Here is a 25,215-nt window from a genome sequence, read left to right on the forward strand (position 1 = left end):
GGTCGCCTGTTTAAAAGCTGTTTTTTCACTGCAGGCTCCCCACGAATCATTTAATATTTGCAGAGTCTTGTTGAATTAAAGAGGTGCATTTCAGGCAGGGAAAGTCAGGACATTTGATCAAATGTGGGAGTAAATCATGCTATATTACAAAGTTTTACACAATACATTTTACACTCATACAGTATGAGTATGTCAGAAACTATTTCACAGCGTCAGTCATTGCTTTAGATTTTTCTTAAGTTATTTTACTTGGGAGGAATTGTGACAGACTGGAGAGTTTTAAAGAGTTATGAACACATTCTAGTTTAGTAATGAAAAATCACTCATTTTACATGGCAGCCACAGTGGGAACCTATCAGTGGATTTTTTTTTCTACTCATCAGTTCTCTGTCTGTCATCTTCCTCCTTAATTTCTTGTCCTGACTGTGTAACTATGAGTTTCTCATTTTGTTTTCTTGTCACTCTCACTTGTCTGTCCGTCTGCCATCCTGCTTTCGGCTCACAAACACAAGTCTCAGCTTCTTCCTTATTTTGTCACCCTGTACGTGTGTCTGTCTCTATACCTGCCACCTTTCCCACCTGTCTCCCTACATTGTGTCCACTGGTCCACTCTGCTTCCACCTGCCTTTTTGTGCATTGGTTGATTTGCTTTCTGTCGGACTGCTTCTAGCTTACGCTGTTTTTCCTTCTCCGTGTCAGTGTTTCTCCAGCTGTCAGAGTTTCTCTCTTTCTGTAAGTCCCTTTGTCCCTTTCTCTCTTTCTTTAACGTCATCTCTCACGTATGCATACATGTGCACATGTGCGTGTTAGCGTTTGTGTGTGTGTGGGGGAGAGTTCTCTCACTGTGTGCACGAGCATGCTTGAGCTATCTGTGCAGGTGTGTTGGCTTTCCAGGGTGCATGTGTGCCATGACTGTTTGTCTGATTCATCACGGTCCTTCTGTTCGAGGTGTGAAATATTTTTCACTGATGAAATATATTTCTGTTTTGAGTAGTCTTTTGACTTTTATAACAGATATTGAGGAGAAGCTGCCAACGGTGCAGTGAAAACAGCTTCAATATCTCAACACTACTTAATTCATATCCTGATCACTTGCGTTTCTCTTAACAGTTTGTGTAGAAGAAGAATGCACAGTTACTTATAATTCATTTTAAGTGTGTTTAACCCATTTCTAGTAAATCTTACTAAAACCAACTTTGACCATGTATATACTCTACATGGTTGTACACCTATACTCACACTGTGTCCCAGATGCAGATTAGTTCTTCCTCAACCCTTTTTATGCTTCCCAATGACTATGTGAATGTTGCAAATGTGGACTGTGCTACAGGTCCCATCTGAAGACTGGGGAGGTGGATATGGTGGTGGCGGTGCAGCTGACAGCGGAGGGGAGATTCCATGCCGTCGCATGCGGAGCGGCAGCTACATCAAGGCCATGGGTGATGATGACAGTCCAGACTCAGACACCAGCCCAAAAGCCTCACCTAAATCCACCCTGATCGCCCAGAGGGACGCCTTCAGACGATCTATCAGCATGGATCAAAGGTCAAACGTCACAAAGGGAGCACTTGTATAGGGGCTAAAAGAGCCTGTTTTAAAACCAGCAGTAGTGGAATGTGACTGAGCACATTTACACAAGAGCTGTACTTAGGTACCAGTCCACTGCAAAAAATGCTAAAGCACTGACAGGGAAGATTTTAACTGCACATTGAGTAATTTTACTTGTCATACTTAAAGTAAATTTTGTTGATAAGAATTTTTTTGAAGATTTTGAATGGACAACTTTTACTTGTAGTGCACTGTAGTATTGATACTCTTATGTAAGTAAAAGATCTAAATACTTCCTCCACCACCGAAAAACAACTGGCTTTTATTGTGTTGGTAGGAAAGACAATAAAATTAATTTTACACCTATTTAATGTTTGTAGGAAAACTTTTTTCTGAAAATTTGAAATACATGCTTGTAATTTCCCTTCATTTTTGGTGCCAGGGTGCTTAGCTGAAACTCAGGATAGACTAACAATAGTGTCATGATATATTCTGATTGTGATACCACTCATATTCATTTTCACCACTTTGATTAAAATGCTTACATTTTATTTCATCTGACAAAAATCTAAAATTTCCCCCAAAACTAAGAGGGCAGTCCAACAATTTGTTATTGCATTTCTTTAAAGTTGAGGACTTTTATAAAGTTGACATTAGACATTCAGTTTGTAATGCAAACACCCATTACATGAAGATCATCATCAGTGCTATCATCAAACTTTAGAGCCACATCTTAAACCTGTATTATTTGTAATGATCCTCAGCAGGCGACTCGTTGTTGACTCATTGTTGACTCGTTGTTGACTCATTGTTGACTTGTTGTTGACTTGTTGTTGACTCGTTGTTGACTTGTTGCTAGAACAAGTCTGGCTGCATATAAGCTTTTGAGAAAATAACCCTACATCTCACTTGATCTTAGGGTTGTCAAAAGTCTCAAAGTATCAATACATTTTCTATACCACATGTTTAAAACAATATGGTGTCTGCATTTATTAGTATTGAAAGTACAAATACTCTGATCTCCAGTCAGATTTAACTACACTGTGTCCTCAGGTTTTCAGTCAGAGGCAGTCAGGACAGAGGGACAGCAATACGAACCCCACGAATACCCCAGCTCCATCATCTCGCCCAAATGTGGCCGCTTCTGTTTTCAGAAAAAAAAAAAATGGTGACAAATTTGAGGCTTCATAACAGTAGTCCATAAAGCAATGGGTGACGTTTTGGTGGCTGCGTCTTGTGTTTACTATGTATATGGTCTATGGTACAAAGATGAACAAATCCAACCTTTTTGTCAAACCTTTCTATCACACCAGCACAATTCAAAAGCAGCATAACAGCATTCAAAATGAGTCTGGGTGGCATAGTTCCAGAACCAGACTCACTCATTTTTCACTTGACAGTTGTGGATAACTGACTGGTGTATTGCTGAATGTTACAAACAAAACAAATTTTTGACAAAAACAGCCCAATTGAGTATTTTACAACCAGAATATAAAGTAAGAAAGACATAGCTGTGTTATCATAAAATGATCATGTGTAATATTTCTTGCATTCAGGTACTCATGTAAGCAGTGTACAGACTCTTACCCCAACAACCGAACTACACCCAAAACCCACACCCGCTCTCGTAGTTACACCCGCTCTCTGACCAGCTCACAGGTAACAAATAAAATTGTTTATTTGTGTGAATTATGTATTTGTATTGGCATTTTAAGTAAAGCAGTGTGTCTCTCTGACCTTCCCTCTCGTCTTTCAGCTGGGAGACACGTTGAACCGTCAGTTTGAGTCGGTGTGCGAGACCATGTTTGGGGAGGTGGAGTCTCAAGCCGTCGAGGCCCTGGATCTTCCAGGTGTGTTCCGTACTCGCAGCCACAGCTACGTCCGCGCCATCCAAGCTGGCTGTTCCCAGGACGACGACTGCCTCTCTGTCTTCTCCATGTCGGGTCCCCAGGGAAGCATCAAGGGTGGGGCCGGTGAGTGAGTGTGTGCGTGTGTGTGTGTGTGTGTGTGAAGTTTAGTGTACTGATACGTCCGTGTGCATGTCAGAAGGATGTGTGGCTGTCTTTTATGTGGTTGCAACTCCCTGTGGGAGACAGAGTAGGGCAGCTAGTGGGAGAAGGAAATTTTATGACAACTTGTGTCTGCTTACATCGACAAAAGCAAGTTTGTGCACCTACAGGCACACAGGCACAAACCCCACGCTCATTGCACAGATGCATGCACAAGTGCATCCATATATAATTTTTAACCATTTTTCTCTGTGATTTCACTTTTCACCCAAGCCCTCTGGTCCTCTGCGACACTTTCATTGTGTTTGTGTATATGTGTCTATGCTATAAGCACAGGCTTGTGTGTTCTGTTATTGTGCATGCTCTTTGTTCTCTGTCAGCGCTGTCTTGTCTCTGCATCTCATCTCTTCCATTACCCTTCTCTGTGTGATTGCAGGTTTCTCAGGCTCAGTAATAAGTACAGGAACCCTCATGATTATGATGATAGCTTACTGTCTCCAGCTGCTTCTTTCTCTCTGTCTTTCTATCTATAGTTTGTCTCTTCCTGGTTTAGTCTTTTGCCTTTTTACTCTCACTCTTGTTTGTCTGTTTTTGTGCATTTTGTGTTTTTTTCCAATTTTTTTTTTTGCCTCTGCAATCATACTCTTAACCTATACATAACACGAGCAATAATTTGTGATAGTTTGTGTAAGGGTGTTTTAGTGTGTCTGTGTGGATGCTTATGTTTGCTTATGTGTGTTTGTGCAGTTGATTGCATAACGAATGAAGTCTACTAAGCATCCACACACACACACACACACACACACTCACACTCACACACTGGTATTTATTAAAACCTCTGTGAAGTGTAATAGACATCAACCCCAGAAGCACACTCACACAGTACACAAATTAAAAAGCACATACACATACATACATGGAGCCTGTAGAGCTTCATGGTTGCATTCTTGGTAAACTGTGACATTCTGGTTGGTGATTAAAATCCTTGGAATGAAATGCATGAAAGTTTGATCCTTTATTCACTGAAAATAAACTCTGTGCGCGCGTGTGTGTGTGTGTGTGTGTGTGTGTGTGTGTGTGTACACATCTGAACAAAGACGTGAGGGAGGAGGACGAGACAGAATCTGTGCTTCTCGTTTTAATATTTCTCTCAGGAAATTGCTTTATCTTCTTAAGAAGCAGAGTTAAGTCAGCTCAAGGGAAGAGATTTTTCTTTTGTCACTTCTGTCATGTCTGTCTTTCTCACTGCTTCACTCCCTGCTTCTCACTGAAATTCAAACCACAAACTGATTTTTGGTGAAAAAAAGTCACGCTTTTAAACTGTGTTGCTAAATCTTTCTGTCACATCTCGCATTGGCATCATTTCCTAATGAATTTTGTTTTTTCTTTGTTCTTCCTGCATTGGCTCACCCTCTTTTATGTCAACAAATTTCCCTCTTCCCTCCTTTGCCTTTTTTCACCTTCCAGTCTGTCCCTTTTGTAAGTATCCTCCCCTGCTCCCTGTTGATATAGTACCCATGTTGCTTTTAACAGCCCACTATGCCTCTGTCTTCCTTTCTCCCGCTCTTCTGACACTTCAGTCTTTCCTTATCGTAAAGGTGCTCCTCCCCCCCTCCCACCTCGCATGTCCAAGTCTTCACTCTCAGTGCGAGCCCAGAGCAGCACAGAATCCACCCAGGATGCCTACTTCCAGAACAGCGGACAGTTAGCCTCAAGCTCAGGCCCCGGGCGCACCAAGCAGCACAGCAACTCTGTGGACCTGGGAAGCTCCGACGGCCCTTCGGGTCGCTCCTCCAGAGGAGGTTACTATACTGCCACGGGCCCTGGACGCTCCCGACAGCACAGTAACTCAGCAGAGAGCCTAGATGGGGTGAGGGGTTCGCGGGAACTGGTTCCCTATGGAGGGGGTCCAGGAGTCGGGGTGAGGCCCAAACATAGCAACTCTGCCGACAGCCTGCTGGAGGGGCCACCGAGGCCAGCCAGGGAGAGGGATGGCAGGGTTGGGGGCAGTCTGGGGAAGTCAGTCTCTCTGCCTCAGAATAGTATTGTGCTGAGCAAAGCTGGGGGACAAGATGAAGGACGTGGTGGGAGAAAATGGAGGCCATCCATAGCTGTGCAGGTGAGAAAGGACAGTTAACTGTATTAACTGCTCCACTGATTATTTTTCATTATTCCTGTCCATGTATCTGCCTTGTAGAAATACTGTCCAAAATTGTTCAGTTTACAGCTACATAAAACAGTCAAAAAAATCATAGCATCACTTTTGAGAAACCAGGAAGTGTTTTGCATTTTTTTTTAAACTTTATAAACGACTTAAATGATTATCAAAATTGTTGTTTTTCTGTTGATCAACTAAAAGATCAATTGATATGCTAAAGAAACAGTTTGACATTACAGTAATTTTCTTTCCTGCAGAGTGTTGATGAGAAGATTAATACTCCCATGTTTGTGCTTTAACTACGGAGCAAGAGTCAGGAATCAATTTGCATAAAAGCTGTAAACAGGGTAAACAACTAGCCCGCCTTCATAAAGTTCAATAACATGCTTACCAACACTCTGAAACTCACCAATTAACAGGTTTATCTACTTTTATGTATCTATAACCTCATCTTGGCAACCAGCAGCCAGGCACACATAACTTCCTTGATTCATTTGAGGGTCTGTATTGATCTTCTAATATAAAGCAATAGTCAGACAGTTTGTGAAATATACCTACTTGCTTTCTTGCCTAAGATTTTATGAGAAGATTGATACCACTTTGTGTGTCTATTAAATTTGAAGCTACCACCAGCAGCTAGTTAGCATAGCTTAGCTTTAAGACTGGAACAGGCTGAAACAATTAGCCTGGCTCTGTCTGAAGGTGACTAAATCAGCCTACCAGCACTTCAGAAGTTCAAGAATCAGCACTTTACATCTGTAAATCCCTTGTAAAAATGCAGCACAGCCTTTTCTTTTTGTACTTTGCTTCTTGTATAGTATATTGTATAATAAAACAAGATATAATGTGAGTTTTAGAGGTGCTGGTAGGTTGATTTGTTACCTTTGGACAGGCTAGCTGTTTCTCCCTTTTTCCAATATTTTTCCTAAGATACCTGGATGCTTTCTAATTATTCCTTTTATTCCAGTTGTGTGTGACATCTTTGCGTTGTGTGTTTCAACAAAAACCTCTTGGACTGTGGTCCTTTGTGTCTTCTTCTGTTTCAGGTGGACAGCTCAGAGACTCTGTCAGATTCAGATGCAGAGGGCAAAGCTCTTACAGAGGTCCATTCTATAGGTGTCCAGGTGGAGGATGACAAAAGGTAATGGAAATGCAACACCAAAAAATCAAAGCAGAGAAAAAGTGTTTACCTTTGAAATCTCAACTTGAAATGTGTTTATTTTGCTTGACATTTAACTTGCCTTAATTATGAACACCACTTGCAACTAACATGTGCGTTTGATTATTTGTTAATTTAGCTTTGCCCCAAAATGTGTGGCTTCATCAAGAACTTTTGGTCTTGGCAGAGTAATTTATGTGAATAATTTTAATATTTAATTTGAAAAAGCCTTCATCTCCTGGGCACCCAACAGTGCAGCCACCTATGGTTGATTTCAAGGTTAGATCCTATTATTTCATTTAACATTTCATCAGACATCACAGCTTGAACCCAGTAACACTTTGTTCCAAGACTGTCTTATTCATAGACTGTAACAAGGACTACTGCAAATCATACACTCAACATGTCTTCCCCACGTGATGTAGCCCTTACTCTAATTATATCCAGAATTGCTTATGGCTTAGAATCACACACACATGCAACGCTAGTGGTTGCATACTCCGGAACCCCAAGAAGTGTGTGTGATCATGCACCTGTTAACAATGTCCCGCACCTCCTGCAATCATGGAGGATGACAGTGTGATGTCGGGGGAGAAAACAGGAGCGCGGCAACGGAAATCTGAGTCACAACTCACACCTCATCAGACAGCAAAGAAGGATGAGGGGAGGTAGGGTACAAACTTGTAAGAGAGTAAACACTCATCACTTGACATGACATTTGCACAAACTGGTGTGTCATATGCCAGAGGATTTAGCAGACCGCGTGACGAGTAGTGACTGCAGTGAGAGCGTCGCTGTCCCTGCTCCAGTAGGAATGTGAAATTACGAGAGGAGAAGTATTATTTGAGAAAGGCTTTTGCATGTGATACTCTGTGTGACTTGGTGGCTCTTGGCTTGTTGTGACTCCCTGTGTTGCAGGCGGGCTCGTTTCAAGCGCTCCAACAGCGTGACGGCGAGCGTCCAGGCTGACCTGGACCCTGAGGGCTTCCCGGGACTCAGCATTGCAGTGCCAACACAGGACAAGAGTCTCCAGTTCGGCTGTTCTTTCCAAAGGCACTCATCAGAGCCGGAGTCAGCTAGCCAGTACACAGAGTGCCACCGCACCGTCCACACACAGGGACAATGGGCCTACAGAGAGGTAAGTCTGCAGCGATACGCATTCTTCTCAGTCCACCTTGATCAAAGATGGTGTTTTTCTAAAGCAGCTGATCTCAGTTCTCTATCAGTGGGCCTCAGAGCGCCTTCTAGTGGGCTGCAGGGGCAGTGGTACTGCTAAATGTTTAGACTGAAATTACTACTATTATTATTAGCTAGCCAACATTCCCTCAGATGCAGTCACACAGATAAAGACTGTTTTTTGAAATGACCAGAGACCATTGTGACTCTCACAACTTCAAAGTCAAGGAACAGACTGAAAGCAACTTTGACTGCTGCTCTGCATGTCAGTCTCTCCTCCATCACAACATGACTTGACCATGTTATTTCCCAGAAGCAAAACCCAAGTCTGTCACTCAGGGTAAACAGAATATTACAGCTGACCTTGGCATAACACATATTTACAGTCCAGTGTATTTTTTCCTTTTGTAATGTAAATGCAAATGTAAAATTTGCATGTAAATGTTTTTTGACATTCATTTGGGAATATGGTCCCTGGAAATTTTTCAACAATAAGAACTGGGCCTGTCCCGTGCTAGCTAAGACTCCTTTTCTTTGTTGCCTTGGCTGCCACATTGGACAAATATCTGTATGGAAATAACAACATGCTCATACACGAAGATGCAAACAGAGTTAAGACCTGCTTAAAAGTAATCTTTTATTATGTCACTACTGCTCAAACTAAGTTATTAATACCTTTAATGGAACAACCGACATTTTGCTGACATCCTGCTCCAGATCCAGATTCAGTTAAATATGACTCTACAGCCAGGAAAACAATAAGCCTAGCTACAAATTGTCATTTTTGTAAGAATTTAACAAAGGAGATATAACATGTTAATTAACTTTATAAATCCTGGTAGGTTGATGTAGTCACCTTGGAAATGAACACGGCCAGGCTCTTGTTTTTCCCTTTCCAAACTTTATGCTCTGCAACGTTAGAGCTGGAAGCAATTAGGACCAATAGTTTTTTTAAAAACAATACATTTGTATTACATTTTAGATATTTAGTGATTTGAATAACATCACACTGGCCAGAAAATATGGAATCTTATCATCCATTTGTCAGTGTTGTTCTAGGTATGGGAAGGAAGAGTTCAGGTATACCTCATTGCTACTAGACTAAGACATGAGCATTAAGGTATTAATAATAGTCCACAATACCATGTGTCCAATATTTTTTTTTCACATTACTCTAGGACCTTATCCAGAGTGGCTACACTACTGAGCCCTGCCCAACAGACCCACGGTCCCACCAGCACCCACACTTGCCTCAACGTTCCCACTCTCCTCTGCCCATCGCCTCGGAGAGAGCTTGGGCAGGGACACCATCCTTGGAAGGCCCCCGGAGCCTGCCTGACTCAGGGCGAGCTTCGCCCTGCATGAGAGATGGAGAGTTCTTCTTACGCCTCCTGCAGACTGAGGTGGAAAGGATGGAGGGCTGGTGCCAGAACATGGAGAGAGAGGCCGAGGAGAACGAACTGCCAGAGGAGGGTGAGTTTGGGAGAAGGATCAAAAGAATCAGAGATAAAGACAACCGATGAATAATTCTTGGATCTCTAAAACTATTTATGTGTGGCTTCTTCCCTAGTTCTTGAGCTGATTCGAAATGCAGTTGGCAGTGCCCAGATGCTCATGTCTCAGAAAGTCCAGCAGTTCTTCCGACTCTGTCAGCAAAGTGTGGTGAGTGTATGTGATTGCATGCGAAATCATGTCAACACACATTAGATATGGTGCATGGTTTTGCTAGGATTCATTGTCGCTGGGTGCAAGAACACTACTGCAGAAATGTAATTTTGTTGTCTTTCTCTGTCTTTCACAAATCCTTGTTTATTACTTTGTCACCCTTTACATGTCATGTCTGGTCTCCCTGCTCATCCAGGACCCATCAGCATACCCTCAGCCCACCTCTCAGGACCTGGCAGGCTTCTGGGACCTGCTTCAGCTCAACATAGAGGATGTCAGGGTCAAATTTCAGGACCTCCAGAGGCTCAAGGACTCTGGTTGGAGGCTTCCACCTGAAAAGAAGGTGAGATGCCGAGGGATCCACTCAGCCCTGATTTCCCTACAGCACTCCCCCAGGGCTAAGATGGCAGTGTGCAGAAGAGTAGCGCAGATGGTCGTGCCCTCCAAGTCTTTGCAGGCTGTGAAAATACAGAACAGCAAGAGGATTTGAGCTGAACTGCCCACAAGACAATGGAGTGAAATCTAACTGCAAAGCAGTATTTTTTTCCATTTATTGCAGCTGGTTGGACAGAAGAAAGTAGTTGTCTATTGCATAATTGCCCAAAAAGGTTAGGTTACTCAATGATCAACTACTCTTTATAACAAACTAACAATTGTTTCTCCTTTCTTCTTTTTTCATTATCTTTGTTGACCTTTTCTTCTCCCATTTCATTTCCTTTTATGTCACCTGATGTCAATGCATGCTGGAATACTTTTTGCTGATTTTTTGTTGATTTTGTCTTGTCTCTCCGTGATTCTTCCTTGCTTGAATTTTACCCTTTTTGTTGGTGATTTTGCCCTTTGGTTTGCCATTCTCTTTGTTTTTTGCATGGGATCCCTTTCGTACAAACCATACAAAACCTTTTTTTTTCACCACCTGACACAACAAATCCACTGTTCGTTTTCACCTTGCATCTACGTCCCACCATTGCGGGGCTAGGAGGATAAGAAGCTTCCTCCTCCTTTACCAAAGAAGCCCGCAGGAGGGGTGAGTGGGAGCCTCCGGGCCGATAGCAGTGGGGATGGAGGTTCCGGAGGTGGGTCGGGGGGCCTTTTGGTACCTCGCCTGGGTGGACATACCCTACCCATCAGGGAGAAGTCCCTGGACCTCGGGGACCGTCAGAGGACAGAAGCAAGGAGGAGACTGCTGCAGACCAAGCGTACTGCCTCCTTCAGGCAGAACTCAGCCACAGAAAGCGCCGACAGCATTGAGATCTACATCCCAGAAGCCCAGACTCGACTCTGAACACAAGACTTAGGCATCTCCCACCCGCTTCCTTCACCCATGTGAAGCTCACCATGCACCTGTCTCAGTCTTTCTCTGAGCCCAGTTTTGGACCTTCTGTTTATCCTGTGTCCCCCCTTCAACATTTCCATTGCTTCACTTACTGAAAATTCACTTCTTTAGCTCATTAAACAAGCAATGACAGCCATTTTAGTGTCTTGAAATTTGGACATTTTGCATTTGCTGACACAGAGGCCTAGACCTGAAATGGTAGCTAGGAGATATAAGTTATAGACTTTTTTTTTTTAAAAAAAGAATTCTCTGGATTTCTTTTTGGCTGACAAGAAATGAGAAATAGTCCACTTTTTTAACAGTAGTGGGCAGAGGTTCACGCAGTAGTAGCATGCCTGTGCGTGTTCACCTAGCACTTCTCCATGACTGAAAATAAAGGGCTTAACAGGCACAAAACCTCTTTCATGAGGAGATGACAGAATCTTCCCATGGATCCCCTATTGCCACCCCCTGAATGCGATTTGCAACAGAATCAACAAAGATATATCTACAGTTTTCACTAATGCTTACAGTGCAGATGAGTAAATATGGATTCATTTCTCACCATCAGTTTAAATGCCAAATGGCTGGCAATCCCCAAAGAACACTCTCCGAGCAGTCAGTCAACTACAGCTGGCTTTTTTCACCCAGGTGCCATCAGTCCACCCAGTCAAAGAATACAAAATAATTTCCTGCCTCTTTCCTTCGCGCCCTGTGTATCCATCGACTACCCTCAGCATTCCCCAGTAATTCTGTTTGAATGTGCAAGTGCTATTTGTACATAGTGTGCACACTCATGTTTGCCAAAAGGAGCTTTTGCAGTGTAGCATCACAGCCTTGACAGCTAGAGAACATCACAGACATAAAAACAGCCGTTTTGCTTTTTATGTAGTTTCTCTGATGTTTTGAGTGTTCAGGGGTGGGGTTGCTGGGAATTTTTAGGGAATATATTTTGGTGGCTTTTCAGGACTTTACTGAGAAGGCCCCCATTTCACTGTGAGACTATAGCACCACCAAGTGGTCAAACGAGGACCCAAACCAACAACAAGTGGTCTACAGAGAGTTCTCTCCACCTCAGTCAGGAATTAAAAGATACCCTGATGAAACAGCCATGAAAGAAGATGTTTTTTCTTTACTTTTCTTTTCAGTTTCTCCCCTTTACATACAGTGTCTTGAAGATTCAGAGTATGGGCAGGGGGGCAAGTCAAGCCTAGCTCACTACTCGCTTAACTTGAAATGCAATCCTCTAAATTTAACACACCAATGATGAAAGAGGAAATGATTTTTCTGACTGAAGCAAAACAAAAGGAGTCACGTTCAATGTAACTCCATCCAAACCCCTTCCAAAGAGTCGTCAAAGCGAGGAAAACAGTGTGTGAAATGATAGAAAAGAAACAACTTGATAGTATTTGGTGATCATACTGAGACTAAATAACACTTGTTATGAATGGCATCATACTCTATAGAGTATAATGCCACTGAGTGTGCACTATGTGTTCCTTTCCCTTCTTTATTTACTATTTACTTCTTGAGATCATACTATCTGATGTTTCCACTTAACAAAGTGTAGCATGATTTTAAAAGCTTTGAAGGGGTCTCCTTTACAAATTAATAGCAAAGCAGATATTTCTTACTGAAGTATTTTGTATGGATGGTGCATATAGACTTGTATGAGTGTGTGTAGTGTGAATATGAAGGGCTGTTTGTCATAATGGCTGTGTGAAGAAGCCCATGTGTGAAGAATACAAAAAAAAAAAGTCCAAATCAGCCATTTTTAAGACAAGAAAACGTAAATATCTAAAAATCTTTTAGCATGACCAGTTCTTTTCTTTTCTATTTGGATGGAATGTGCTGGCAAAATGGGATATTTTAATGGGAGATGTATATTTTATAATATAATCTACATTTCTAGATTAGTAGATACTATTGAGTACAGTGTATGTACAAAAAAAGCATATATCAAATGTGAAATACTACAGTATTATTATGATAGATTATAGCATTGTGTGATACTACAGCAGTGTGGCATATCCAGATTCAGTACATGTGAAAAACAATTTCAAATGATTATTATCTTCAGTTTGTGAGTGCTGGGTCACATTCACAGGGTATATAACTGGCAAGAGTGTTAATTGCCAAGTATGATCCTCCTTAGGCCTATCATATATCTGTCTGTGGTTCTAATAACATATACTGCTGTATCTCCTCTGTATTTCCTCTTTAGAACCAACTACATGTGCCTAACCAGCTATATGTGGAGGTTTCCTTTGAACACAGTTTACAGTATATATATATATAGAACGATATGTAAATACAAAAGTATAAAATCGCCAGAGAATATTGTTGAAGAAAATGTTTTTATTGTATTGACATGCCATCTCTTGTCTCCCTCATTCTCCCCCACAACACACACATAAGACTGGCAGATTTTGTTGATGTTAATACTGCATGTTTTATGTCAACTTCATTTGAAAGATTTAGCAGAATCACATTTTTGACTGATAAATTAAAATTTTGTAGCTTATAAAGCATTTTTTTGTGATTGAAAGAAAACATGACAAGATTTTACACTGCAGTTATTTCAGTGAGTCATGTCTTTATACAAAGATTACATCCTTGGAGGACAATGATGCTGGCAACCTTGAAACAGCAATCAGTGTTTCTGATGTGAATCTCAACAGATCAATTTAACAACCCCCATGCGATACAAGCTGCCCTGGTGATAAAAAAAAAAAAAGAATCAGAAATCATGTTTAATTCATGTGCAGCAGTGTGGGTTGCAGAGCAGCCTTTTTTATCCTCTCATCCTCTTCCTCTGTTACCCTCAAACTTGACAACATCTCAGACACAGCCCTTATCAAACTAAGCACAAATACCTGCTTTTATACTGTTACTCCACTGTGATGGCCTCCTGACTCCACCCACACAATCCTTGGGCCTATACACAGAGGGATGGCAAGGTCTTTACATTATATCGACCTTGAGGGACACCAAGAATCAAAAAGGATTTGCGGGATATTTGGCCACCGTAGCAACAACTTCTTTCTAATTTCTTGCTGACTTTCTCCTCTGTGCTTTTGGTCACATGCTGAGGTGTTAGCCAGCTACCTTGCCTTGAAACCGGTCCATTGCAAACACACTTTCGGTGGTATGATTTCCATACTTTCTGTTCAGTATTTGACACATCCATCTGTCTTATAATCTCACAATATAAACACAAGAGTCTCAGCTAAAAATAGCACCTTGGTGTATAGTTGTACAAACATGATCAGAGCACTCACCACCACGCCAAACAGACTACTATATGAACCCTTTCACCTCTTTGTAGAAGTGCAAAAAGCCCTCATGGACTGTCAGATGGACAAGTCAACTCTGAGTACCTCAGTTTCTAGCAGCAGAGTCTCCGACCCCGACCCAGGCCTCTGTCCTCAGGGGATTCTCTAACGCCACACAACCGACGGACCCTGAAAATACAGGACCAGATCAGTCTAGTGGGAACATTGTTCATATTCTCTGAATGAAAGGATAAATCTTTTGAATCCAGATTCTCTAGTAGCCATTTTCTGAGACTGAGAAGAAGTTGTAGTTGAGGCAAGTGCTCAACTGTAGCCAATGTGTGTGTGGTGTATACTGTACATCTGCAAGAGGGTTGCTGTAGCAGCAGATTTGAGTTTTAGTTATTGAGACATTTCTGAGAGGCAGAGCTGCTCTGGAGGAAAAAACCAAATCACTGCTTGATTTAAACTTCAGTGGAGGAAGCCAAGGATATGATTTTTCTGTTTAAGTAAGCAGAACTATGAGCTGTGTTTGCTTCCTCTCGCTCCATTAACCCCTGGGATGTTTGAAATTGATGTGTCATCAAAAAAAAACGACAAAATATTACCATGTCTTGTTTAGTAGGTGTATCATTTCAAAAGGATAAACACAATCATTGTTTTTCAGTTTTTTCTGTGGAATTACAGCATGTAAATACATTATATGGCTATTGCTGAAAAATGACAATCAAAATATGTATCAAAAATGGCCTCTGATTTCATAAAAAATATGGCTTTAATACTTATTTATACTTTGAGCAAATTTTATTTTTTGATTCTCCTCCAAGATGTTTTACTCCTCTCTGCCTCCAGAGCAGCTCAAATCCTTGAAGATGTTTAACTGAAACTCCAATGTGCCTTTAGCTCTGAGTAATTGCAATTTGTATGCCTGTGTGTTTCAGAGTTCTTGTAGTTTTGAATTTTCCTTTCTTTTTTCTTTTTTAGTTTTATTTTGTTTTAGTTTTCAGTTTCCAGCCTGGGATTGTTTGTGTAAAAGCAGTTTTCATTAGCTTAGCTTTTCATTAGCTTTTTTTTTTTTTTTCGTGGTTTAGAAGCTCAAATTTTTTCAGTATGATAGTTAGGAACATTACAATACAAGTGCAACACCTCGGGAAGGCAGTCGACTCACAGTCGTGTAGACAACACAGTCTCAGTAAACATCTGCACTTCGTTCTTGTTGTTTTGACAAATGTGTCAAAAGTCAACAAAGATTGAAACCACAGACATTTTCTCCATTTTTTTTATTTATTTATTTATTTATTTTAGGTACTTTTGGAACTACACAATATTGGTTTCACTTCTCTGTTATCGTCTGTCTAGTTTTTACCTTTATTCCATTTAAGTACATTTTTTTCAGACCTAATTTTACTTTAAGGTTTTCTGTTGGTTGACTATGTGAGTGCGTGTATGTACACTGTAATGTTGTTTAACAGTACACACACACACACAAGTAACCATGTGGGTAAAGACAACTGAGCAATTACTGTGTAATTAACAAACAAAAAATATCACACCCTGCCACCCTCATGTTTACAAAAATGTAAATACCAATGGACATTGCTCTTCTCAATATTACATATATTGTTATTACAATATGATTATTATTAGTATGATTGTCATTAAAAGGATTACTTATTGCCATCACTCTCATTATTATAAATGGTGTTGTCAACTATAGCTATGGGTAGACATTGTTCTGTATTCGAGGGCAAGTCTTGTGTACAATAACAAAAAAAAAAAAAAAAAAAAATAGTTTAATCTATGATGACAAGTCTTAAATCGCTGCTACTAATGAGATGGAGTAGAAGAAAAGAAAACTGACAATAACTCTGGGAAGACATTTTTCTCTGGGATCAATGATGGACACTCCAATAAGGAGCGAGGTATCATCAGAAGAGGAAAGTAAGTGTTTAACGGATGAGTGGAAGATCCAAACACGAGACCATCTTTCTCCATGTGCATTAACTCTGAACTCTTAGTTCTGTCAGAGGAGGAAATCAACAAGGACATCATCCTGATACAGACTGTCCTCTCTCTGCATTCTACTCTATAATGTAGCAAAATCTGAATAGCCCCTTGTGCTCTATGCTCTCCTCCTCTTTCATCTCTTTCTTGTATTTCTCACGGAATACCATGATTTTTAATCAGACGGGTTTGATACAGCGAGCTTATCTGTCTTTAAGCTCAGCTTTATTCTTGAGTTCTCTTGTTTTATACATTTGATTCAGTGCCAAGACAGCATATTGTACATATAAACATTAAATGCTTTTGTTTTTTCTCCTATAAAAACAGTTGACTGGAGCATATAGCAATAGTGATGCCATAAGATGTGTATTTTGTTTCATAAGTCCACCAGGGTATACACACGATGCATGAGAACATCACAGTGACTGGGAGATGTAGTGTGAATATGTGCGGGATTGCAATGGAGGGCATTGCACAGTGAAGTGTAAATCATGATTCTGTTTGTTGTGTTGTGGTTTTTATTTTGTACATACAAATTTATTGATCTTGTATGTTACATGGATCTAGATGTGTTAAAGGAGCAAGTCTGAGAGAGCTGAAGCCCAGAGAGATGGCACACTGTGACGTGGTTTACCCCAACACAGAATGTAACATTGTCAACGTTGTCAAAACATTTTCTAATGGCTAACATTATTACTATTAATATGATTATTATAAAGCTATTTTAGCGAGTTAAATGAGAGGTACTGTGTCTCTTTTGTCTTTCTTTGTGTTGATTTTCTCTGAACTCTGAATCAGTTTTGTTTCCCAGAAAACTTGTTTCAAACCTTAAGAATGTCCTTATAATATTAAATATTCATGACAAAAAGCATAATAATCAAAATTTGTATAAACATAATACATGCTTAGTTATAAGTTTCTAAAAGAGTTGAACTATCAAAAACTCAGCTTATCTGCTCCATCAGGCAATGGTGGTAAGCAAACAAGACATTACATAAAACATGACCTGTGAAGGTGCAGGTAGGTGGATTTTGTTACCTAGGCCAAATCCAAGATAGCTGTTTCCTGTCTTTATGCTAAGCTAAGATAAGATCTTACTGGCTGTAGCTTCATGTGGAATAACAGACATGAGTGGTGTCAGTCCTCTCATCTGCCAGAAAGCAAGTAAGTGAAATTCCCAAAGTGTCAAACTACTCATCTAACAAAATATTATTATTATTCAGGACCCCAGTGCTGATACTAACAGCTTCTTCCACTGTTTTCATGTACTGAGTCTTTCCTACAGTCAGAAAAGATGTTTCTCAGTCATATGTCAGAGTAAAAAGCACTGCTCAAGGTTTGTACATCTTATCAGACACTACAGAAACTCATTTAGATTTGAGTTTTCTAAGAGGAAATTGTGTCTGAAACATCAACAACAGCATGACAACTTTGTCTCTTGACCTTGCTTTGAGAGATTTCAGTGTTTCAAAAACCCTAACAAGACCAAGAACATGGTGAGAAAATGGTCTCAAAGTGGACTATGACCAACACTGCTTTAATATGTCTTTATGTTTACCCCAAGTTCCAGTAGCGGTTTCTCATATGGGCGGCATGTGAGGACCTCCGCCCCGCCCACCCAAAAAAAAAAAAAAAAAAAAAAAAGATAAAAAATATTTAAATAATTAATTAATAATTGGGGCCCCCTGCGTTATAATTACGTCCCCCGAGAGCGCCGCCGCACTTACTGCAACTCTGCAAGAGGGGGGTGGAGGCGGAGGTCGGATCACTCACCGAGGTCAAACCACTGAAATAAGGAGGAGGGGGAACGGGAATCCTCCTAATTGTTCCACAGTTATGGAATCAAAAAGCACTCAAAGTAAATTTCATTCATAACACTAGTTGCCTACTTTAGGCCTATTTCAAATTCCATACACTCTTGTTTTCGTCTAATAGGGTTGTGCGAAGGCCAATAATACAGCCTTACTATTCAAAAATGAGACAGAATCTGTACACCATCAATGTGTTGGTTTAGTCTTGACCCCTGCTGTCCGTCACGTCAGAGGGCATTGGCATTAGCTTAACCTGTTGATTCCCGAGGCGACTCCGATTCAGGTAATAAACATAATGGACAGAAAAAGGCCAAAGCTATTGGGTGTTTATTTCAGAAAGAAAATGAAAGAAGAAGAGGAGAAACGGTCCAAAAACAAAGGTATGTTGCTAATGTTCTCTCTGTAGCGTACGACTGTAATTATGTTACGAAAAGGGGCTAACGTTAATTGTTTAGCGGTCGTTAGCTTGTTTGCTGTTTTGTGCGCTAGTTATAGTTTACCTGAGCATTATCTGAGTTAACATACATACATACCAATAACTGTGTCTACACTTAAGCTATCAGCACCTTTGCTGTAATTGCTTTGTGACCATTTGGTTATCGCTGCGTATTTATTTGTATTGTATTTGTATTTGGACGTCGGGATTTTCCGTGCAGTAAGCTAGCCTTAAAAAGACGGACGTTGCCCACATTTCGCCCATTATTTTCTGTCTCAGTATAACGTTAATAGAATTTGGGCAATGTAGCATTTCTCCCCGTTGGTTAATCTGGAGGTTAATAGCATGTAATAGTAAATGACATTAAGTGATAGCTAATGTATTTAAGTGTGCCGTTCATGCATGTTTACACTGATACACTTTTCCAGGGGCACTGCTAAAATATTTTGGAGCACCTCCTGCCTAGGATGAGTCTCCAGCTACAGAGGCCTCATCTGTAGCAGAGGATGAGGAGATCCCATCCACCTCTACGGCTGCTATGGCTTCTATGGCATCTCCTGCCATGTCTCAGGAAGGCCATGAGGAGTTTGCTGCTGCTTCTCCTCAGCAGGAGCCTATAGGTGGGCGGTATTTTGCTGTCATTTGTGTGTGTGTGAGAGAAAGTAGAAGTAGCAGTGTGTTTTTATCTGTGAATTTTACCTGCCTGTACACATATTTTGTGGGGGGCAGCCGTGGCCTAGAGTTTGGAGAAGTGGCTTGTGATCGGAGGGTCACCGGTTCGATTTCCCCACCGGACGGGCAGGAAAAAATTGGGTATGGTGGAGTGATTAATGCAAAAAAATGCTCCCCGCCTTCATTAGCCGGCTGATGTGCCCTTGAGCAAGGCACTTAACCCCCCAATATGCTCCCCGGGCACTGATGCTGCCCACTGCTCCTGTGTGTGTCAAATGCAGAAGACAATTTCAGTATGTGTATGTAAAAAATATATATACAGCCAGTAAAGTTGATTCTTCTTCTTCCTTTTTCCTATTAGTTGTGATTAATCCAGTTTTGCTATTTCTTAAAACTATGTTTTGTTCCACTGCTGTGTGCTTTGAATAATGTGCTAAATCAAATGTGCTGTTCTACAGAAATGCCTGAACCCCCACAAAGTTCAACTTCCACTAGCCTCTTTCAACAGACCCTGCAGACTGGCCATCACCTCTGACAGACAGCATAAGGACCGAGTTGGTACGCAGAGGGCCAAGTTAGGTCGCATCAGATTTCTTTTTTCCTAATGGGAGATGTTGTCACCAGAAGGGTCAGGTTTTAGTTCTGTGTATGAAGGATTTGTGTATTTTGACTCGTATTTTTATTGTTGTTATTTATATTCAATTATCCTTATTTCTTTGTCGTGCTTTTCTATGCTTGTGATATGAAATGTGTATTTTCTTTCAATTCAATTCAATTCAGGTTTATTTATAAAGCACTTTAAAAACAATATATATCTTGCATATATTTATAGTTGTGCACTTTAAATTGGTTGTTTAATGTTTAGTTTGTTTCTATCTTAATAAAGTTTATACACTGCCAAGTTCTGAACCCTGGCATGTTTCTCAGAGCTACTTCAGAATAACCTTTCAGGTCATGAAGAAACCATATAGACACAACCATTTAGACAAATCATCTTTTATTCAAGCATTTTCAATGCATTTAGTAAAAAAATAAGTAGTGCTTTGGGTGTGAACTGTACATTTTCAAACAACACTCCAAACACTCCAAAAAAGAAGCTACAAAGGAATCACTGAAGAGGAGAGTTTCATTCTTTCATTTTGGCAAAAATACTTACACAAGCGTTGTCCTCTCAACCATAGTGTATAAGTTTCCCCTTATCATACAAACATCATGGAAACAATAATAAAAAAAATCTCACAATTTAGCCTTGTAGAGGTTTAAGGCTCACTGGACACCATCCAATTTGAGTGTCCAGGCTTGACCGGAGGAGTAGGGCAGTTCAGGTAGAAGGACAATGAGGCCAGCATTGGGGTAGACTGGCGACCAGGGTAAGGGATTTGGATTCCCCAACAAGGTCACCTAGAAAAGGGGCCAAAATGAGTTATTTAGTTTATTAAATTCATGTATGAGGAATCACAGGATTCACCTCAAATTTTACACAAAATAACCAAGATGTGTTAGTCATGTGTTAGTTTTTTTTTTTCTTTCGCTACGTCAGTAAACTGTAACGTTACTTCTCTGTGAAATCTCACATTGTGGACAGCGAGTACAGGGTTTATTTTTGTTTTATCAAGGCCTCACTATACTTGTAAATAACAACACAGACAACACTATCTCAGTCTGTTTACCTTAGTGGTTGTTGATGTTTTAGGTCCCAGTAGTTGCACTGTGGGTTTGGGGGGCTTGGTTGTCATAATGGCATAAACTGTTGTCCCTTTAGATGTATACCTAGAGGAAATGGATAATACAACTTGCATCAGTTCAACTCAAAATATTTTATCTGAGTCAGAGGCTGACAAGAAGTCACCATGAAGTAATTTTGTGTAAGTGCTTGTTTGTTCCAAATGTTCATGGCTTTGCATTGTCAACATCTCCCCCAGATTTATGCACAAACTGCAGGTTGGGAAATGAACCAATTACATCAACAATTTCTAATATAGCAATTTTCAGAGGTTTTATTATTAGTAATGTTCATGATTATTAATGTGATTATTATATCACCCACTTAAACATGATAATAGTGAATACTTTCCCACACTGAACCCTAAAAAGCAGCAGCTTTTCCACAGCAACATAAAGTGGTGTTCTGCATAGCAACACTTTAAACTGAATATCTCCTACATACAATGTGGTAATGCAACAAGAGATTATAACCCCCTTATAGAGTTTAGTGCTTTTAATTATAAATTACAGGAACGACAAAATCAGCAACTGCTTGTGGTGATCCAGCTTTCTTCCTCCATTTCTTACCAGATTGGTACAGTGGTGTTCTCAGTCTGGATCCTCCAGGGTTTGGAGGCATAGATGGCCTCCCCGTTGATCTCTAGCCAGGCTCCAACACCCCTGAGCCTCTCCTCAAACACCACAGGGATCATCCCATCAGGTGTGGGACCCACATTCAAAAGGTAGTTACCTCCCAGAGCCACTGTGTGGACCAGATCCTGTGATAGAAGCAGGAGGAGGACAACCAGTCAGAGACTGATCACATGAATGATATACATCATGCTATACACATTTCAAGCAGTCAGACATAAGATGACTGACACATCATGTCTCTTGGTAATGATAACAAAATCAAGTCACAAGTGTTTGTAGCAAATTATGAATCAGCAAACTGACCAATTATAAAAACAACACTTCTATGACAGATTTATGTTACCAATTAACACTTTCAGGAATGTGCCGAGGTCAGCCTTGTACAAGAGCATTAATGATCTGTATTCAGTATGAAATCCATATACAAAGGCAAACGCAGTCTAGCTAGCCTATATTTGGTCAATTATAAAATAATACCATCACATATGCTCACCTCTATGATAGAGGGCAGGTCCATCAGTTCACTCATCTTCATGTTTCGACGGTAACCCCATGAGAACGTGTCTACCGATGTGCACTTCTCCCACTTGTGCTTGGGCAGCTGGCCCGGAGTATATTTGTCTTGACAGTTATAGTAGCCACCATGTTTACAGGCACAGCCAACTCCCCATCTGTCATTGGTCACAACAGTATCCTACAACGAAGAAGATCTGGTAAGTATATGAAATGAAATAGTTAATAAACCAAGTAGCTCAGTTAAAATCTGCTGTAAAAACACTTACTTTGACTGGGCTGTCATTGTAGAGCCAGGCCAGGAAGTCGGTGGAGTTCCAGTAGGTGTCTGGTGCTTCCCAGTCCCCATCAGACCAGATCACCTCAGGTCTGTACCTGCAAAACAACAAGGCAAAGGTTTAAACATAATGCCTTAAAATAAAGTACTGATTATGGCTTGTACTTCACACAGGTGCAACTCAATAAAAGTCTGATTATATTCCATCCAAGAGCAATAAGATAAGATGAACTTTATTGATCCCACAGCAGGGAAATGAGCACATTTGTATTGCAGTCAGCTGATGAATTCATATAAGTGCTACAGACCTAACAACCATGTTGTAAAGCTCTGGTAGTAGTTTATGCATCACAAACTCCTGTGTTTTGAACCCATTCTTCTTGTCCTTCAGGTAGAGGGGGTGGAACCACTCATACAGTGAGTTATAGAGACCATAGTGCAAGGACCTAAACAAGGAGATGGAAAACCTTAAAATCTCTCACAGAAGACAATCAGAAATAAGTTACTCTTATCAAAAATTAGCACTCAAATTTAGTAAAGCAAGATATCTTGAATGACGTGATCAAATGCAAACACCACGAATTCAACTATTTAATCTTACTTCAACTTTTATGTCAGATATCATAAGAACAGGGAAGCTGTGATGCTTTAAGAGCTCATCCTGTAGCTACCAATGAATGCATGAAGTGGTAAAGGAAGAAGAGAATTTTTTATTACGACACTGACAAGAAATCATATGACTGGCCGATACACAACTTACTCAATAAGGTCGTATCCATGTCAACACATCAGATTGGTGCAGGCCTAATCCACAGCTAGTGATTTAATAAAGTAGACCCAAACAACTATCAAGGCGTGAAGTTTCAGTAACAGATTGTGAAACCTGACTATAAGCCTTCCAAATCCAGCATTATGTCCTCAGAAGAAGACCGGCTATACCCGCATTGCTTAACAACAGACTAGTGTCTTAAGAAACGTTTAACGAGCAGGGCGGATTGTACAACACTGCGCTGCATTATTTGTATATGCATGTAAGTACTTTAAATAGTACCAGCTATAAACACTTTAACCTGAGCTTCATAACTGAACATCTGATGGCCCACCTTTTGCGCACCGCCTCCCCCAGGTCTCCCACTAGATCCCTGTGAGGACCAGTATCAAGTGCATTCCAGTTCCAGGAGTATGGAGACCACCAGTTAGTAAACCCTTCGTGGTGTTTGGCAGTTAGGACGACATATCTGCAGTGAAGATAATTTAGTAACATACACAAGCAAGTTTAGAGGCAGGTAAAATAACCTGCCCAATACAGGAAGTGTAACGGTCTCTCAGATTCTCTGCGCAACATTTAGCTACAGAGATATACTCACTTTGCCCCAGAAGCCTTGAATATGTCCGCCCAGTCCCCCGGCTCGAAGAACTGAGCGTGAAATTGGGGAGCAAACTCCGGATAGCTGAACCCGGGCGGGTAGTTCTTTGACATGTAGTTCACACACTTCTGATCCGGCGGCTGCTGCCCCTGCCAGTGCCACCAGAACCACTCGCTGCCAAACCCGGGGACAGAAAACACACCCCAGTGGACAAAAATCCCCACCTTGGCCTCGTCGTACCACGAAGGAAGCGGTCTAGCGTCCAAACTCGTCCAGTTCGCAGTATACCGAGCCGATGCTTGGCAAACTATAGCAAGGACTAAGACAAATACCGCCAGCATGACTGCAAAGGGGTTAGCCCACCTGTTAGCTCCTCGGGCTGTGCGCTCACGGTGATGCTACAACGCAGCTAAGCCACGCAGTTTAGCGCAGATATGTCTTCAGCCTACGATAACATTAAACTGTTCCACCCCCGGCGGCTGCATTAGCACTAGGGATTTCACTGTTGTTCAGGTAAAACACTTCCCATCATATGACTGCAATCACATAAGTTGTCACGTGATTGCCCGCTTGTGTGTTTTTTTCCCTCACAACTTTATTTAACAACAAAAATATAAGCAATATCTGTACACAGAGACACTGGAATTTGTTTTTTATTAATGTGTTAATAATAAAGTTTATCTGGAATACTTGCACAGCATATTACTATGAAAGAATACATATTACTTAGAAAGAATGCAATATTAATTATTCAGTTTTGGACAGATGTTGATATAAAGAAAAGACTCAGGAAATGATACAACTGCACACATATTTTTTTTACATTATATAAAATGAGAAACCTCTATTTGTAGAGTTAAGCAACTTCAAAGAAATTAAAAATAAATAAGAGAGGAAACAAATGGAGTGACTCCAAAGCAGACGTTGGACAGATTAGATTAGACCTGCTTGGCATATGATATGGCGAAAGAAGGTGAAAACTTATAGCCTTTATTTTGTTAAATGCATATGGACATAGCTTTTTTTAAAACCTCATTTGTGTTCAGATTTATATTTTTATTTTCTGTTAGAACATAATAGTGTATGTAGGCTACATATTGACATAATGAACTGCGCCCAGTGGGTAACTTCCTCTGTGTAGTTAATGGAGAGACGGAACCAGCCAGAACCACCTGGGAACAAAGGTGGGTCTCTACCCTTCTACACCCAGGGTCGGGTCTTTCACGTTGCTGCACACAAGATCCGTGGAGGTCTGAACCTTTGCGTCCGAGTCGTTCTCGTTACTGCACACGGCGTCCGTGGATGTCTCCAGCTGCTTTGGGCAGGATGCGTACACAGTTAGAGCGCCCAGCCCGGCCAGGACGAGCGCATCCCGCCGCTGAGTCCTGTGGCTGTAGCCGAGCCGCTTCAAGGTCCGTCGGGTAGTCCTGAGAGAGATGGGCTTCTCTTGTTCACTGCTGTTATACAGAGCC

The 25,215-nt window shown here is 40.9% G+C and overlaps 2 protein-coding genes and 1 long non-coding RNA gene across 3 annotated transcripts in view; 1 reads left to right on the forward strand and 2 right to left on the reverse strand.

Moving 5' to 3' along the window:
• The window catches only part of dlgap3 (discs, large (Drosophila) homolog-associated protein 3), a 118,546-nt gene extending 107,697 nt beyond the window's left edge, over positions 1 to 10,849 (forward strand). Inside the window, exons 6-14 of the mRNA XM_046417738.1 lie at positions 1,331 to 1,545; positions 3,105 to 3,207; positions 3,305 to 3,521; positions 5,138 to 5,676; positions 6,762 to 6,856; positions 7,793 to 8,012; positions 9,229 to 9,523; positions 9,621 to 9,712; positions 9,912 to 10,849. Coding sequence (XP_046273694.1) covers positions 1,331 to 1,545; positions 3,105 to 3,207; positions 3,305 to 3,521; positions 5,138 to 5,676; positions 6,762 to 6,856; positions 7,793 to 8,012; positions 9,229 to 9,523; positions 9,621 to 9,712; positions 9,912 to 10,205 — 2,070 coding nt within the window. The 3' untranslated portion in view covers positions 10,206 to 10,849. The remainder of the gene's footprint in view (positions 1 to 1,330; positions 1,546 to 3,104; positions 3,208 to 3,304; positions 3,522 to 5,137; positions 5,677 to 6,761; positions 6,857 to 7,792; positions 8,013 to 9,228; positions 9,524 to 9,620; positions 9,713 to 9,911) is intronic.
• A 2,575-nt stretch (positions 10,850 to 13,424) lies between these two features.
• Positions 13,425 to 14,635, reverse strand: LOC124074681. The gene is made up of 3 exons (XR_006845893.1): positions 14,411 to 14,635; positions 13,907 to 13,968; positions 13,425 to 13,746 (listed from the first exon to the last, which is right to left on the reverse strand). It is a non-coding gene; the product is annotated as an uncharacterized LOC124074681 (long non-coding RNA).
• A 5,573-nt stretch (positions 14,636 to 20,208) lies between these two features.
• LOC124074555 (tissue alpha-L-fucosidase-like) lies at positions 20,209 to 24,283 on the reverse strand. The gene is made up of 8 exons (XM_046417589.1): positions 23,744 to 24,283; positions 23,480 to 23,614; positions 22,685 to 22,822; positions 22,369 to 22,474; positions 22,080 to 22,280; positions 21,521 to 21,711; positions 20,899 to 20,998; positions 20,209 to 20,629 (listed from the first exon to the last, which is right to left on the reverse strand). Exons 1-8 carry the CDS (start codon positions 24,082 to 24,084, stop codon positions 20,495 to 20,497), a joined length of 1,347 nt encoding a protein of 448 aa, XP_046273545.1. The 5' UTR covers positions 24,085 to 24,283; the 3' UTR covers positions 20,209 to 20,494.
• Between the last annotated feature and the right edge of the window lie 932 nt (positions 24,284 to 25,215).

Source organism: Scatophagus argus, chromosome 17 (assembly GCF_020382885.2).
Source record: "Scatophagus argus isolate fScaArg1 chromosome 17, fScaArg1.pri, whole genome shotgun sequence".
NCBI lineage: Eukaryota > Metazoa > Chordata > Actinopteri > Scatophagidae > Scatophagus > Scatophagus argus.